General features: G+C 41.5%; 1 protein-coding gene across 6 annotated transcripts in view; it reads left to right on the forward strand.

Moving 5' to 3' along the window:
- NAA16 (N-alpha-acetyltransferase 16, NatA auxiliary subunit) overlaps window positions 1-14,431 on the forward strand; it is a 107,613-nt gene extending 93,182 nt beyond the window's left edge. For all 6 annotated transcript variants that reach the window (XM_006124387.4, XM_006124386.4, XM_075918938.1 and 3 more), the window contains 6 exons: window positions 6,855-7,048; window positions 8,109-8,217; window positions 9,940-10,038; window positions 10,330-10,470; window positions 12,410-12,507; window positions 12,784-14,431. In XM_006124387.4, coding sequence (XP_006124449.2) covers window positions 6,855-7,048; window positions 8,109-8,217; window positions 9,940-10,038; window positions 10,330-10,470; window positions 12,410-12,507; window positions 12,784-12,984 — 842 coding nt within the window. In that variant the 3' untranslated portion in view covers window positions 12,985-14,431. The remainder of the gene's footprint in view (window positions 1-6,854; window positions 7,049-8,108; window positions 8,218-9,939; window positions 10,039-10,329; window positions 10,471-12,409; window positions 12,508-12,783) is intronic.
- Window positions 14,432-14,917: the final 486 nt, after the last annotated feature.

Here is a 14,917-nt window from a genome sequence, read left to right on the forward strand (position 1 = left end):
TGTATATAAAATTTTATCTTGTTTTAGATGTCAACACCCTTAGATCTAAACCCAGGAAAATAATAAATGAAGAGGTAATGATCAAGTTTTCATGTATAGAGTTTAGGGAAGGTGGTCAGTGGATTGCTGCAGTGATTGGTGTTAAGCCTAATATATTTAATATCTTATTAATCTAATAAAATGTAATGTGGAATGTAGAAATTCTAGGTGTTTTGCACATGCCACTGTGTCTGAGGTAAGCCATACAGAGGGCTCTAGAGATGGTAGAATTATGTACAGGAAGTAAATTGAGCTTCAGTTTGGCAAAATAGAAATGAATACATCTGGGAAATCTAAAAATGATATTTGTTGGGAGACATATTTTCTCATGGTAAATGTGAGCAATCTACAGATGAATAAATTAGTTACGAGTGTCTTCAAATGAAGTATGCCTGCAAAAAAATTGAAAGATTCTTCTACCCATGTGCCAGTGACATGGCAACTACAATATTGCATGTATCCAGGGCACTTTGATGTTGACCAATGGGAAGAAATTCAAAGATAATTGTAAGGACAGGAAGAATTGACACATTGAGACCAATAAAATCTGTATCCTCCCTTCAGAGTATAATAATGTGATGTATAATGATGCATTTTTTGCTGCACAGCTCAATACTCTGTCACTTTTTCACTTTCCACCAAGTTGTCTGTCTGTTTATAGTAATCTCCTCCGTGAAGCAGCTAGTACACTTGCTGTATATAAATTATTTATACTATATAACTTTTAATTTAGAAGGTAGTATCCACCTTTTGTTGGGCCACCTGAGATCTTTCAATGAAAGGCTTTGTATGAATACAAAGTATTCTAATAGTGTCCCAGGATGTACATAATATAATGGGTTCTCCTTCAAGTGGCATCCCTGTGGATGCTAGACTCAGGTCTTGGTGCACCTTCGTGCTGCTGATCAGAAGTTTTGCCTAGCAGTGCCTTCCCTTGCCATGCCTGAGCAGTCGCCGTCTTGCACTGTTTTCATCAGTTAGGTGTGTGTGCAATGTGATCCTCCTGTTCCTTTTCTACTGTCCTTGGTTGAAGGTAGTCACAGCAGTGCTCTCCTTTCTGACAGAAAATAAAACAGTAGTATAGTTAGTTTACAAGTTCATAGTTTTAGTCCATTTTATCTAGTTCTTTAAGGGTGGGGGGGGAACCTTTCCCCGGTTCTTTTCCTCTCTGCTTGATTTATCTCCAGGTTCTGTATCCTCATGTTCGTTCAACATGTCAGGCTCTCCTGGCTTCAAGAAATGTGATTCATGTCGGAACTCAGTGCTGTTTTCTGATGGACATGCTTCCTGTATTAAATGGCTAGGCAAAAGCCACATAGTGCAAAAGTCAAAACATGATGGCCAGAATGAGGAAAGACTGAAATAAAGCTGAAGAATCTCCTCTTGGAGAAATCCCTCCAACCCTCCGGGGATACATCCCCAGAGATATGGTGCACTCAGCGCCCTGTGAGAGGGCTAGTACATTTCCCTATAGAGGCTCTTAAGTGCCGTGGGCTTCCCTGGCACGATCACTGCCTGCTACTTCACAGGCTGCTCATTCCCTGTTGCCATCTACTTCTGGCATCGCGGAGAAGCGAAAACTGACCTCAGCTAAGAGAGCTTAACTGAACTGAAATGGCAAACTACCACCACAGCACTCACCAATGCGGCTAACTGACCGGCCCCAACAAAACTGGACGTGCTGCCACTGGTGGCATCCAGAGGCATCTGTCACCAATTGAATGATCCAGTTCCAAGCAGCTAAATTACACTCTGGCACTAGAGCATAAGAAAGCTGCTAACAAAACATGCCACTTACAAAAAGCCCCACGCTCGGGCGCACCATCTCCACCTTTTTTAGGGAGTTAGCTTCACCACGCTTTCCAACATTTCCTCACTCTAGCCTGTATAGACAAAGTGTAGCAATTTTTTCTTAACTCTCCCACACCATTGTCATTGTGAACTGAACATGGCAGTAGGCAGGGGAGTAGATGTTTTTCACACCTCATCCCCTTCATGGCACTCCACTTGGTATCATCCCTTTCGACAACCCCCACAACTTCTCTGGTTTAACCACCCATGTCTGTATTCACCACAAGAGCTTCAACCTCCATGACCTCTCTGGGAGCCATGGCACCAATATCGCCCCTGCTCCTCCCATCGCCACCATCCATGAGATAACTAGCCTCTATACCAGTGCATATAGCTACATGGTCTCTGGCTACCACAGCACATTCGTCACCTTCTCATCCCCCTCCTTCAGTAATAACCCAGGCAGGTCCAGCACATGATGAGAACTTTCCTCGGTCCAGTTCAGAGAGCTCTGCATAGGCCGCGCACAGTCTTCTGCTGCTCCAAACGAGGCAGTTTTCCAAGCATCATCCTCTCCAGCAGCAGATGACTGGAAACCATTCCAAGAATTGTTCAGATGGGTGGCTCAATCTTCAGACATTACGCTCCAAGAAGTACAAGACAAACAATAAATATTACTCAAAATACTTTAACCAGCTACATCCTCAAAGACAGCATTACCCATCAATGAGGCTGTCATGGAGCCATCAGCTGTACTCAGGCAGACACCAGCCTCTATTCTCCCGTCTCCCTTCCTCTTCCCCTCCCACCAACTGGAGAGTGGATAGAAAATACTTTGTCCCAGCAAAGGTGATAGATTTTCTCTTCTCACATCTCCACCCAAATTCATTGGTTGTGGACTCGGTTAATCACAAATCAAAACATCCTCAAAACAAGTCAATGCCTCACGAGAGAGAACACAAATGACTGGATCTCTTTGGCTGGAAAGTATGCTCCTCTGCCACCCTCCAGTTCAGAATATCAAATTATGTTCTTCCGGATAACTATTATCGTGCCAATCACTCCAGCTTGTGATCTCTTACAGGACCTTCTTGAAAACAAGAGACCTCCTCTCCAATCCATCAGGCCAATCCATAGCAAAACCAGCTCTCCAGGCTGCAATGAATGTGGTAGATACAGCAGCTAGGACCAAAGCTATGGCAATAGTAATGTGCAGGGCGTCATGGTTACAATCATCGGGAGTCCCAAAATAATTAGACAAAGTTGGAGGACTCACCTTTGATAGGAACCAACTGTTCGCTACAAAAACAGTTGAGATGTTGCACTCAAAGGTTCCCGCACCACACTGCATACTTTAGGTATGTATGCCCTGCCTAATAAGATGCATATATGTCTCATACCAAAGACCAAGAAACTTGAACGATCACAGGCAACGGCAGAGGCCATATGACATCAGCCCAAGCAACATCCCAATAGAAGGAGCGCTCAACACAACTAGTCCTGCACTACTCAACCCACTTGAAACAAACAGTATATGTGAAATTTTGGTTGGGGATCTGAGCGACCACCTCAAAGATCCTGTGCATCCAAACACAACCTTCCTTCACAGTCTGAGATCCTTTTACCAACAATGGGCCCTTATTACTATGGACAAATGGGTTCTCGAGATCATCAAATCGGGCCAGACAATCTCTTTTATGTCTATACCCCAGGGGTGAGCAATTTGATGGGAGGAGGCACTCCAAGAATTTGGAAAGTGGTAGAGGGCCGCACTCTTCCATGATATTAATGGAGGAAGTGCAGGGTCTGGGATGGAGGTTGGATGCAGAATGGATTTTAGGATAAGGGAGGGAATGTGGGTGAAGGAGGCAGTTGTGATCTGGGGCGCTGGACTGGGATGGAGGGGGTTGGATTGTGACCTAGGGCAGGGAACTGGGATACAAGAAAAAGGGTGTAGGGATTTGGGTTGTAAGCTAGGGCAGGAGGGGACTGTGATCTGGAGCAGGGGATTGTGGTGCTGAATCTGGGAGGGGTACAGCAAGGGGGCAGAGGATTTGGGTATGTGGAGTTAGGGGGCAGAGGTTTGGGGAAGGGAGGGATTGGGGTGCCAGAGGAAGGCTCTGCCAGGAGATTTACCAGCCAGCAGCAGTTCCTGAATCCATCTCCCTGTCTGCTCTGCCCCTGTACAGATTGCAGTCACGTGCTCTGGAGCTACTTTTGCTTCATGACTACCTGTTATTGAAACAGGCAGCTCCCATTGGCCAGAAACTGGCCAATTATGCTAGGGTTGGGAGAACTTCCTAAAGCTTCCCCCAGGACTCAGTTTTTTAAAGAAAAATTACCCCATAGCTGCATTTCTGAACAGCATGAAGGTGGGGCTCCCTGCAGCATCCGTGGGCCGGATCCGGTGGCTTGGCAAGCTAGATCCAGCACATGAACCGTGTTTTCCCAGGCCTGCTATACCCCTACCCCATCCCTCTTCAGGGACCCCTTTCATGAGCCCCTGTTACAAGAAGAGGTACAAAAGCTGCTCAGCCTAGGTGCAATAGAATATTCCCACAGAATATTAGGGAAGAGGGTTCTATTCCAACTATTTTCTAATTGTCAAGAAAACAGGTAGCTGGAGGGTAGTTTTAGATCTCAGAAAGCTCAAGTTTGTCCACAACAGCAAATTCAGAATCGTGACACTTGCAACTATTACACCAGCACTAGGCAAAGGGGACTGATTCTCAGACCTCTTCCTTCAGGATGCATATTTTTAGAAAATTGGAAAGCCAACACTGAGACTGAGTTCCCATTCGTGTTGTTCAGAGAAGTGTCTGTTCAGTTTGTCAGCCATGGTATTCTGTTGGTATGCAAGTGGCAGTTGGGATTATCTGGTTCTTGTGGCACCAATTCCAAAATCAGATTTCTTCTGCACACAGTGAGCATGATAGAGCACCTCCCTGTCAATTGATGTACAACATAGAGCAATCAACAAGATCCACTCCGACCAGGCCATGGTAATTTTGATAGCTCCCTACTGGCTGAGACAACCTTTGTTCCCTTACCTACATCACCTATCAATAAGTCAACTGATTACTCTCCCCATGAGTCTCCACTTGCTAACCCAACACTGGGGTAAGACCCACCATCCAAACATAAAAACCCCGAAATTCACAGCTTGGCTTCTCCATCGTTCCAAAATGAAGAACTTACCTCCTCAGAGACAGTTAAGCAGAGCCTACTAAATAGTTGACATTCCTCCGCAAGATGCACCTACCAAAACAAATGGAAACGCATTCAGGAGTGCTGTAGTATTCATCAGTTACAACCAAACACTGCTCCCATACCTACTGTACTAGAGTACTTCATCGACCTCAGTGATGCAGGCCTCTCCATCAGCTTGGTTCGCATCCATCTCCACGAACCAGTCAACCATCTCTCACTCTTTGCACACCCAATGACGAAGCACTTCTTAACAGGCTTGTGGAAAACGCGTACAAACTTACGCCTCCCTGTACCACCTTGGGACCTAAATCTCATACTTGAAACCCTCATTAGACCACCCTTTGAGCTACTAGCCTTGGCTCCACCACAATACCTATCCATGAAAAAATCAGAAGTCTTGTAGCACCTTATAGACTCTCAAATTTATTGGAGCATAAGCTTTCGTGAGCGAAGACCCACTTCGTCAGATGCAACGTGTGACTTTCATAGTGGCAGTAAATCTGCGAGACAAGTTGTTGAAATGGCAGCTCTCATGGCTCACCCACTGTACACTATCTTTACTAAGGATAAGATTATGCTCAAGCCTCATCCCAAGTTTCTCCACAAAGTTATGTCAGACTTTCATCTGAATGAACTTATATACTTACCCACGTACTTTCCTAAACCTCATATCTCTCCAAGAGAATCCATCTTGGCACACCCTAAATGTCTGATGAGCCCTTGCATTCTACTTTGGAGAGAAACAAGGAGACCAGGAAATCAGACAGACTCTTCATCTTTGTTTCCCCACATGGGAAAACCTGTCTTTGAGCAATGGATTTCCCAGTGGATTGCAAGCTGCATATGTACAGCTTACCAGCTTTGTAGAAAAGAACCACCACAGATTATTAGGGCACACTCCACATGTGTGATGGCCACATCAACTGCTTTCCTACATACTATGCCACTAGCGGACATTTGTAAAATAGCAACATGGTCTTCCCATCATACTTTCGCACATTATGCCTTACAAAAAGGACTCATACCTATCACCATTCTAGTAGATGCGGTCCTTGATTCTTCACATAAATGACTCCAATGCCCACCAATATATGGGGATATTGCTACTTAGTCACCTGAGTGGAGCTCCCATAGGGACACCACTCGCAGGAGGAAAAAGTTCCTCACTTTGTGCAGTAACCATGGTTCTTTGAGATGTGTCTCTCTACGGGTGCTTCACTACCCACCCTTTCTCCCCTCTATTTGGAGTCCTTTATTGGATTTCCAGTAGAAAAGGAACAGAGGGAAGATTGTGCCATGCACGCACCTAACTGACGAAAACAGTGCGAGGCTGCGTATGCATGGTGCAGGGAAGGCAATGCTAGGCAAAATCTCCAATCAGCTCTGTGAAGGAGCACTGAGACCTGAGTGGAACACCCACAGGGATACACATCTTAAAGAATCATGGATACTGCACAGGGTGAGTAACTTCTTTGTTTCCAAACTTCACATTTCATCTGACTTGTGGTTTAAAGTCCAGTCTAAGTTTCTGGACTTTCATTTTTATATTACTTTTATATAAACCTTAGCATTTAAAAATACAAGATGTTTTGTGTTGGGATTGTAATGTCCAGTAATATTGGACTACATAGTAACTAGTGCATTTTACTAATAAGTGAGAAGACTTCTTTTTGAAATTCCTATATAAATAAATCTATGCTTTCCCTGTATGAAAAGGCTAGAGATGCCCATATACTGTTTGAGCAAAACCAAGATTATTGTTGAAATTAGGTCTATGTGATCAGGTATTAATTTAAACTATTTTTCATCTCTAGAAAACCTTTCAGCCAAAGAACTGAAGAAAATGCTTAGCAAGCAGAGAAGAGCACAGAAGAAAGCCAAACTCGAAGAAGAGAGAAAACATGCAGAAAGAGAACGACAGCAAAAGAATCAAAAGAAAAAACGAGATGAGGAAGAGGAGGAAACTAGTGGTCCTAAGGAAGAACTAGTTCCTGAAAAACTGGAAAGAGTAAGCACCATGTTACATGTCTTGTATTCTTTGGCCTTTCCTTCCCCACTTCTCTCACTCCACATTTCTGGAAAACTGTAACATGGGAAATCTCCTTTTAAAGTGAGATTTAAAAAAAAAATCCTTTTAAAGGGGCAAATCAATTGAAAAATGATTTTCACAAGACAAATTTGTCCATTTTTATAACACCTATAATTAAATAAGATTACAGGAAAAATGGTAGTTCTCTTTCCACAATATGTTTAGTTTGTGCATTTGATAGCAGTTGGTTGATAATTGTGGGTGTTTTATAATATAAAAAACCAAAACTTTCTCCGTCTTGTCTCCAGAAAGCTCACAGTCAGAGATAGCAGGTGGAATCAGAAAGGGAATGTAAGGGAACAATGAGACAGAACTGATCAGTAGGATAGGCAATAGACTTGGCATATCAGCTGTTGAGCCTTTGTCAAGTTTCTTAGGCACTGTTCTGTACAACCAGTATCCTCTGTACTTTTTTATAGGTCTTTCACATAACAGACTGGGGAGGAGTAAGAAAATGTGATAGCCACAAAAACTAAACATCTGAAACTATCTTTTTATTATAAATTGGTTCAGATGTTCTTGTAACCACTATAGGTTATATTAGTTAGATGGTACCCATCTGAAATACCTGACAGTAATGCCATACATAGCTATATTCCCTTGGGGCTCAACTTAAATGCTCAGAGAGCAGTGATGTATAAACTTAATTCAAATACATTTTACTTGGTTCAGTTTACTTCAGACAGGTATCATGATTTACTGGTTAGATGTGTGATCCCTTAAACTGTTCTTGAGTATTAAGATTTTTTTTCTTCTTCGGTGCCAACAACTTAAATCAGCTGATTGAAGCACTCGCTTGCTTATTGTGAATAGGGGGACAAAGCCAGGATTGTAGTTCTTTTTGTTCAAAAACCAAAAAAACTAATCTGTGTCTGCATGTAGATTGAACTCCATGGAAAGCTTAATTTTTTAAAAAGATGTATGTTAGTGATAAATGCTACTTCCTAATGTAAATTAATTTTGTCTTTTATTAAAACAGGTTGAAAATCCATTAGAGGAAGCTATTAAGTTCCTTATGCCACTTAAGAATCTTGTTGCAGATAACATAGACACACATCTGTTAGCATTTGAAATATACTTTAGAAAAGGTAAAATTGTGGATTTTCTCCAAATGTTCTGATCCTATATTCCAGCCTATTTTTACCCAACTGTAGTCTATATTTATTAAGGCAAGAATTTCCACCATGCCCGAAGTTAGTGGATAAATATTACAGAAAGCTTTGTATGTACCATATCATCTTTCTTTGACAGCACATTGTTCTTAAAACTGACTTTATGAATGAAGAAATTTGTGATTGTATGCGCATGAGGTATATGGAGGAAAAATATTTATGGTTGTAATTCTTCAGCGTCTAAAAAATTAGACTAATATACCTGACCCAATGTTGGTACAGTAAAACTCCGATGGTCCGGCACCTGATGGTCCGGCACCATCAGGAACCCGGAAGTGCTCCGGGCAGCCGGACCATTGGAGCTGCTCTGCCCCCAGCTTCCCCGATTCAGCCGCTGCTAAAACTGACCAGCGGCTGAATCGGGGAAGCCGGGGGCAGAGCAGCTGGAGTGCTGTCGGGTAGGTCCCGTAGCGCTGCCCCTCGGGGCTGTGGAACCCAACCCAGCAGCACCCCAGCTGTCCCTGATTCAGCCGCTGCTGAAACTGACCAGTGTCTGACTCCAGGAAGCCCAGGGCAGAGCAGCTCTGCCCCGGGCTTCCTGGAGTCTGCCGCTGGTCAGTATCAGCAGCGGCTGACTTGGGTACACCTGGGGAAGAGCAGCTGGGGTGCTGCCGGGTTGGTCCGGTAGCACCGAGGAGCAGCGCTACCGGACCGACCCGGCGGCACTCCAGCTGCTCTGCTGCAGGCGTCCCCGATTCAGCTGCTGCTGAAACTGACCAGCAGTGGCTGAATCAGGGATGCCTGGGTCAGATGCATCCCCCCCCACCCCACCCCAGACCCCTCATAGCCCCCCCCCTTCCGATAGTCCGACATATCTGATAATCCGGCACCCCCTGGGTCTTAAAGGTGCCGGATTATCGGAAGTTTACTCTAATAATAAACAGCACCTCTTTTATAATAGAATAAAGTTAGGGGCTGCCATAATGTCGTATACAGTAAAACCTGTGTTAACCAGAGCGCCCTAGTCCCCGAGCATGCCAGATATCTAAACATTCTGGTTATCTTAGGGTTCCATCAACTTAGGAAAAGCCAATTGACAATAATAGTAAAAACTCAAGTTTTTAATATTGGTAGTTTTGTAGTATGAGGCAGTTGGTGTCTCATTTCTGTTTTGAGCTAAAGATGATTAGTACTTCTTAAATAAAAAATTAAGCCAATCATGGTAAACCAAGCCAGGCCTGTGCACCTGAAGATGTGACAATATTATGGCTGGGGGCAATGCGGGTTAACAGATTTCCGGATAACAAAGGTTTCACTGTATGTATGTTATAACTAGGTATTGAGAGTACAGAAGAGACAATTATGCATACGATTTAGTGCTTTAGATTTATTAATAAAAGTACAAAGGATTTGGGGACACTACTTCCTGTAAAAGCTAGACATCTCAATATTACACGTTTACATGATTTTTCAGAAAATATTGCTATTGTCATTTTGTTGTAAAAACACATTAAAGAAAAAAGCGCACACATTTTTACTCTCCTCTTTTTAGAAACTGAATTTAACTAAATCTAAAGGTTTTTGGCATCTGAGTATGTTTGAGAAAGTGAAGGATTTGGGTAGTTGTCTGCAATGAAATTTAAAGTGATAGAACAGTTTAAAGTATATAACCTTGGTTTTGTGTTCTTTTTTGCCCAGGAAAATTTCTATTAATGTTGCAGTCTGTCAAGAGAGCTTTTGCTATCAACAGTAATAACCCGTGGCTACATGAATGTTTGATTAAATTTTCTAAATGTGGTACGTACAGTGAAACAGCAGTAGATGTAAAAGTCTAAATGCTATACAAACACTAATATATTTAAAATAAAATAGATACACGTGGCAAAAAACTGCATTATTTATGTACTACGTGTTCAGAATTTCATCAGAATCTATTGAAGCCTGTTGGTTTTTGTTGAAAATCAAAGATAGTAAAATATTGAAATTTGTAGTACCGATTTTCAACTAAAAGTGTGCGTGTACATGCGCTAAAGTGGTATATTACTAAGAATGGCAGCAACAGTAACTTTCTGTGTTTCTCCTTTTTAGTATCTGATCATAGTAATCTCCCTGAAATTGTGAACAAGGTCTTAACTCAAGAAATGCAGAAAATCTTCAACAAAGACTTAGAAAGTTTTAATGAAGAGTTTCTTAAATATAATGCTACCTCTATTCTGCATCTGTTGTCAGGTTTGTTTCTTCTGATGCTATGAAAATGTTAAATGATGGTAAATTGTCAAGCTAATGCCTTTCTCTGTAATTCGTTCCAATTAGAGTATGCCAGAGGCTCAGATAAAAAAATATTTTTGACATGTGTTTGAAAAGCTTTAACAAGCCATTTGCCCCCTTTCTTCCTCCATGTAGGAAGCTTTCATTTCTACAGGATTTATTTTTAAAAGAAAACATAAAATTCTAATCCTTATGATCTCAAAAAATCTTCATAATGTAAAGAATCCTCTCTCCTTAGTTTCCACTCAGCTGGAGTGCTTCTGCTCATAGCTTTGCAAAGAGCAGCAACAGAATGAAAGAACGAGACTAGTAACTTTCATTGCTGCTGTTCGCAACACTGAGTAATGATGGGAAAGTCAAGAATCATGTCCATTTTATGCAGCTTTTTTTGCTGCTTATGAGTTGTGACTCATAATATGTGGGAGTAGCACGCACAAACAACTTGGGGTCAGGTAAGAGAGAAAATCTGTTACCTGTGCAATGGCTAGAAGGTTCTGGATAAAAATATTTGAAGGGAAAGATCTCCCCAAGAGGGCAGTGGCATGAGGGAAAGAAATAAAACTTCTCCCTTTCAACATCTTGAGGGTCAGAAGAGACTTCACGTTTATTGTGGGACCCACAAAGGGACATGGGTATTATAGTATTGATATTTAGAGCCATCTAAATTTTAGATGGCTAGACAATCACAAAAAACAACACTGCAATCCACAAAGCGAAGTTAGACACTTAAGACTCCTATACAATAAATGGTGACACATAGGTGCCTAAGAATATGATCCAGAAAACTCAGCATGTGAGATGGAGAGCTGCATATGCAAGCCAATAAGAAATGCTGAGAAGAAACGTGGAGTAAATGCTTCCCCACTCATGGAAATAGGTGTTTCTCTTCAGCCTGACTCTTGTGTCTGTCTCTGCTTACAATTCATAACAGCAGGGGTGGGCAAAAGGGCCTCTGCAGGACAGATCCAGCCTGTGGAGGCCCTGCTGTTCCCCTGCCCCCAGGCCAATTAGGGTTTGGGGGCGGGGGAAGTGCATCAAGTTTCCTCCCTCCTGTCCAGGGCAGGTAGCACTTTGAAGTGCCCTGTGCTTCTGGCAGGGCGGGAGGAGACTACATGCGTTGCCCTGCCCCCAAGCCCTGTTTGGCCTGGGGGCAGGAAGAGTGTGCAAAGTTTCCTCTGCCCTGCGAGGTGCACACAGCACTTCAGATTGCCACGCACTCCTTGCAGGGCAGGAGGAGGCTTTGCATGCTCTCCCACCCTCAGAGCTACGGGACAAGGGAGCGCACTTCAAAGTTGTACATGCTCCTGGCAGGGCGGAGGAAACTTAGTGCACTTCCCCTGCCCCCAGGCCCTAATTGGCCTGGGGGTGGGGGAGTGTACAAAGCCTCTTCCTGCCCTGCCAGGGGCATGGGTGCTTAGTGAGAAGGGGGGGGGGGGCAAAGGGGCTCCCCCACCCCCAGACCAATCATGGTCTGTGGGTGGGGAAGCCTGGAAGCATCCTGCCCCTTCTGGGGCAGCCAAGGGCCACTTCAAAAAATGTTGAAGTGGCTCCTGGCCAAAAAGTATTGCCCACCCGTGAAAAACAGGACGTTTGGTTGGTACAGCAATAGATTTGCCTAGGAACTGGAAAACCCAGCTTAAATTTCTACCTCCGAGAGTGCAGAAGGAATTTGAGCAAGGGGGTCTACTGTCTCTCAGGAGAGTGTGCTGATTACTGAGCTATGGGGGCATTTTGCTCTAAGTCTACCTTAGTTGAAGCTTTTCCACTGTAGATAATGAAAGAGCGGTTAGAGTGTTTTTAGGATTATTTTCTGTATCCGTTGATAATTTTACAATAAAGTATTGTACCAGAGAATGTTGTCAATGTCTGTTCAAATGTGACTTTTTTTCTTATGCTTAAGGTGCTAAGATGATGTATTTTCTGGACAAATCAAGACAAGAGAAAGCAATTGCTATTGCTACTAAATTAGATGAAACTATGAGAGACAAAAATGTGAAGGTAAAACAAATTTAATTGTAATCTCTATATATTTAGGGACAAGTAGGCAGTCTTAAAGATGTCATATGAAGCACAGGATAACGTACACTAAAAATTGTATTTTGGTTTAAAATTATAGTCTTGATTTCAGACTTTTCTAAACAAGGACAATGACATTTATTGCCAGAAGAGGGCACTTCATTCCTTAATCATGAAAGCTAGATCTAGTGAGGCCCACATTTTCTTTGGTAATGAAGTAGTCTAGACTAAATTTAAATGTTGCTCTTGTTTCTTCAGACTTTAACAAAAGTTTTCGAGGCACTGCTCGATGGCAGCTTTGGAAGCTGCCACACCCAATATGAAGAGTATCGGACAGCATGCCATAAACTGTTTCCTTTTACATCAGCCTTTATGCCTGCCACAAATGAGGATGATAGTAGCTTTGCATCAGTGAACCATACAGCTGTTAACCATGATGTGCTCTCCAATGAAATTTGATGTAGTGTACAAATAAAATATTTGACTATATTTACAGACTGGTGGGATGCAGATCAGGTTTACTTTTTCAGGATGCATTTTTTTATATCTTAAAAGTATAAAATGAAACATTTAGATGGTAAAATGAAAATGGAGTATGCTATAGTGCGTTTTCATCCAACAAGAACTGCCATTGTTTATGTAAGCATCGCTAATCAACACCTGTCATGTATATTCTTGTACTGTTAAGTCTTTTAACAACAAAATCCCCAAATTATGGACATTAAAGACTGTTTTCACCTAAGTGTTGCATATAGAAATAAACAATAATTACTTGTTAATGAAATTATAATTGAGCAGGTTTTAGCAAAAGTGCTTAAAAGTGCTGCTTGTATCATCTTCCTTCATCTTTTTCTGTTTGTTTTTGGTTGGTTTAATTTTCATCATTTTGGTTTCTTTTGAAGCACATAATTGGAAATGTTGGTTGTTTGCATGTTTCTTATCCATTCTGTGTCATACATGGAACTAGTGCTGGTGGAAATGGAGGCTTGGTTGGAAAAAAGTCTTACCATCAATTTTATCTACCTTTCGTTCCATAACTGTTGTCTTTACATTTTTTAACTGTTTAACATTTTAAAAACAGTTAAATACATGTAATTCCCTTAAATAATAGTGAATGATACTGTTTAGATACCATTGTCTGCCTACCTGTCTTTCTTTTTTTCATTGCCTCTTAATGGTTTGGAAAGGCTACTCCAGTTTTGGACAGATGCAAAAGGTACAATAATGGGGAATATGGTTCTCCTCAGGATCATAAAAATTCACTGGTAAGTTTACTGTATACCTCCATTAAAAGTCTTAGGTGTGGACTTATAGCCGATAAATGTAATACTTCTCTTGCCTAAATACTATTGCTTAAAATGCAAATACAAAGCAACTAGTAGTTGAGAAGTGCATTTTATATTAAAAACTATTTAAGGGAGCACAAAAAGGCTGACTACAAATCACAATGAACCTCTTTCTTATTCTGTGTTTTGGAGCATTAACTAATAAGTGCATAAAATATACAACACATCAAAATGAAAGTCTGAACTTAATGTAGCTGTTTTATAGCATAATATTGCTGGACAAAATGGCTACATATGACAGCTTTGCATTCTACATGAACTGCTATCAAAACTTAAATATACTGTGGCTTGTACAGAAAATACGTTTTCTGGAAACTGCAATGGAATCATTCTATCAGATTGTTTTTATTTCACTGCAATGTAAATATTTTCAGTAATATTAACTAGCCCCTTTAAGGTTAACATAAGTTCAAAAGGGGGATTTTATTAAGACAAATAAACTGTTCTAATTAAAATGGTCTCCTTTGTGTGTCATCTGTTTAGATTAAAATTTGTTGAATTGGAAACTCACTGTAAAATAATGCCAACACTTTATGCTGTAATAAATTATTTTGTACACACTTGCCTTTGGGTTTAATTTTTTGCAGATTCTGTGGCAACACAGTTTTAAAGTAAACATCCATTTCACATAAATTAGTTTTTCTGATTGAAATCTACTAACCTCAATTCCACAGTCACTGCAAGTTCAGCATTAATCTTTACAATTCCTGCAACCACGACCTCATGTATTTTGCTAATTGGTTTATGTGAGCCCTGATGTAATCAAGGGCTTTATTTCTAAATAACCCTCCTTGGATCGAATTTATAAGCAAAGAGTATACACTACCAAGCCTGTTGATTTGAAATAACAGGCCACTTACTTTGAAATCTATATTCCTGTTTTTCTCAGGAAATAGTGCTAGTGGCACTAGAGTGGTCACACCATTTCCAAATAACTACTCCCCAGAGTAATTTGAACTAATTACTCTCCAGTGCTTCCTGGGGCTCTTGAGTTGAGGTTGTGCATCCTCATTAATGGAGCCTGTCTGACTAATTTCAAGGTTTCC

The sequence above is a fragment of the Pelodiscus sinensis genome, chromosome 1 (genome assembly GCF_049634645.1).
Source record: "Pelodiscus sinensis isolate JC-2024 chromosome 1, ASM4963464v1, whole genome shotgun sequence".
Taxonomy (NCBI): domain Eukaryota; kingdom Metazoa; phylum Chordata; order Testudines; family Trionychidae; genus Pelodiscus; species Pelodiscus sinensis.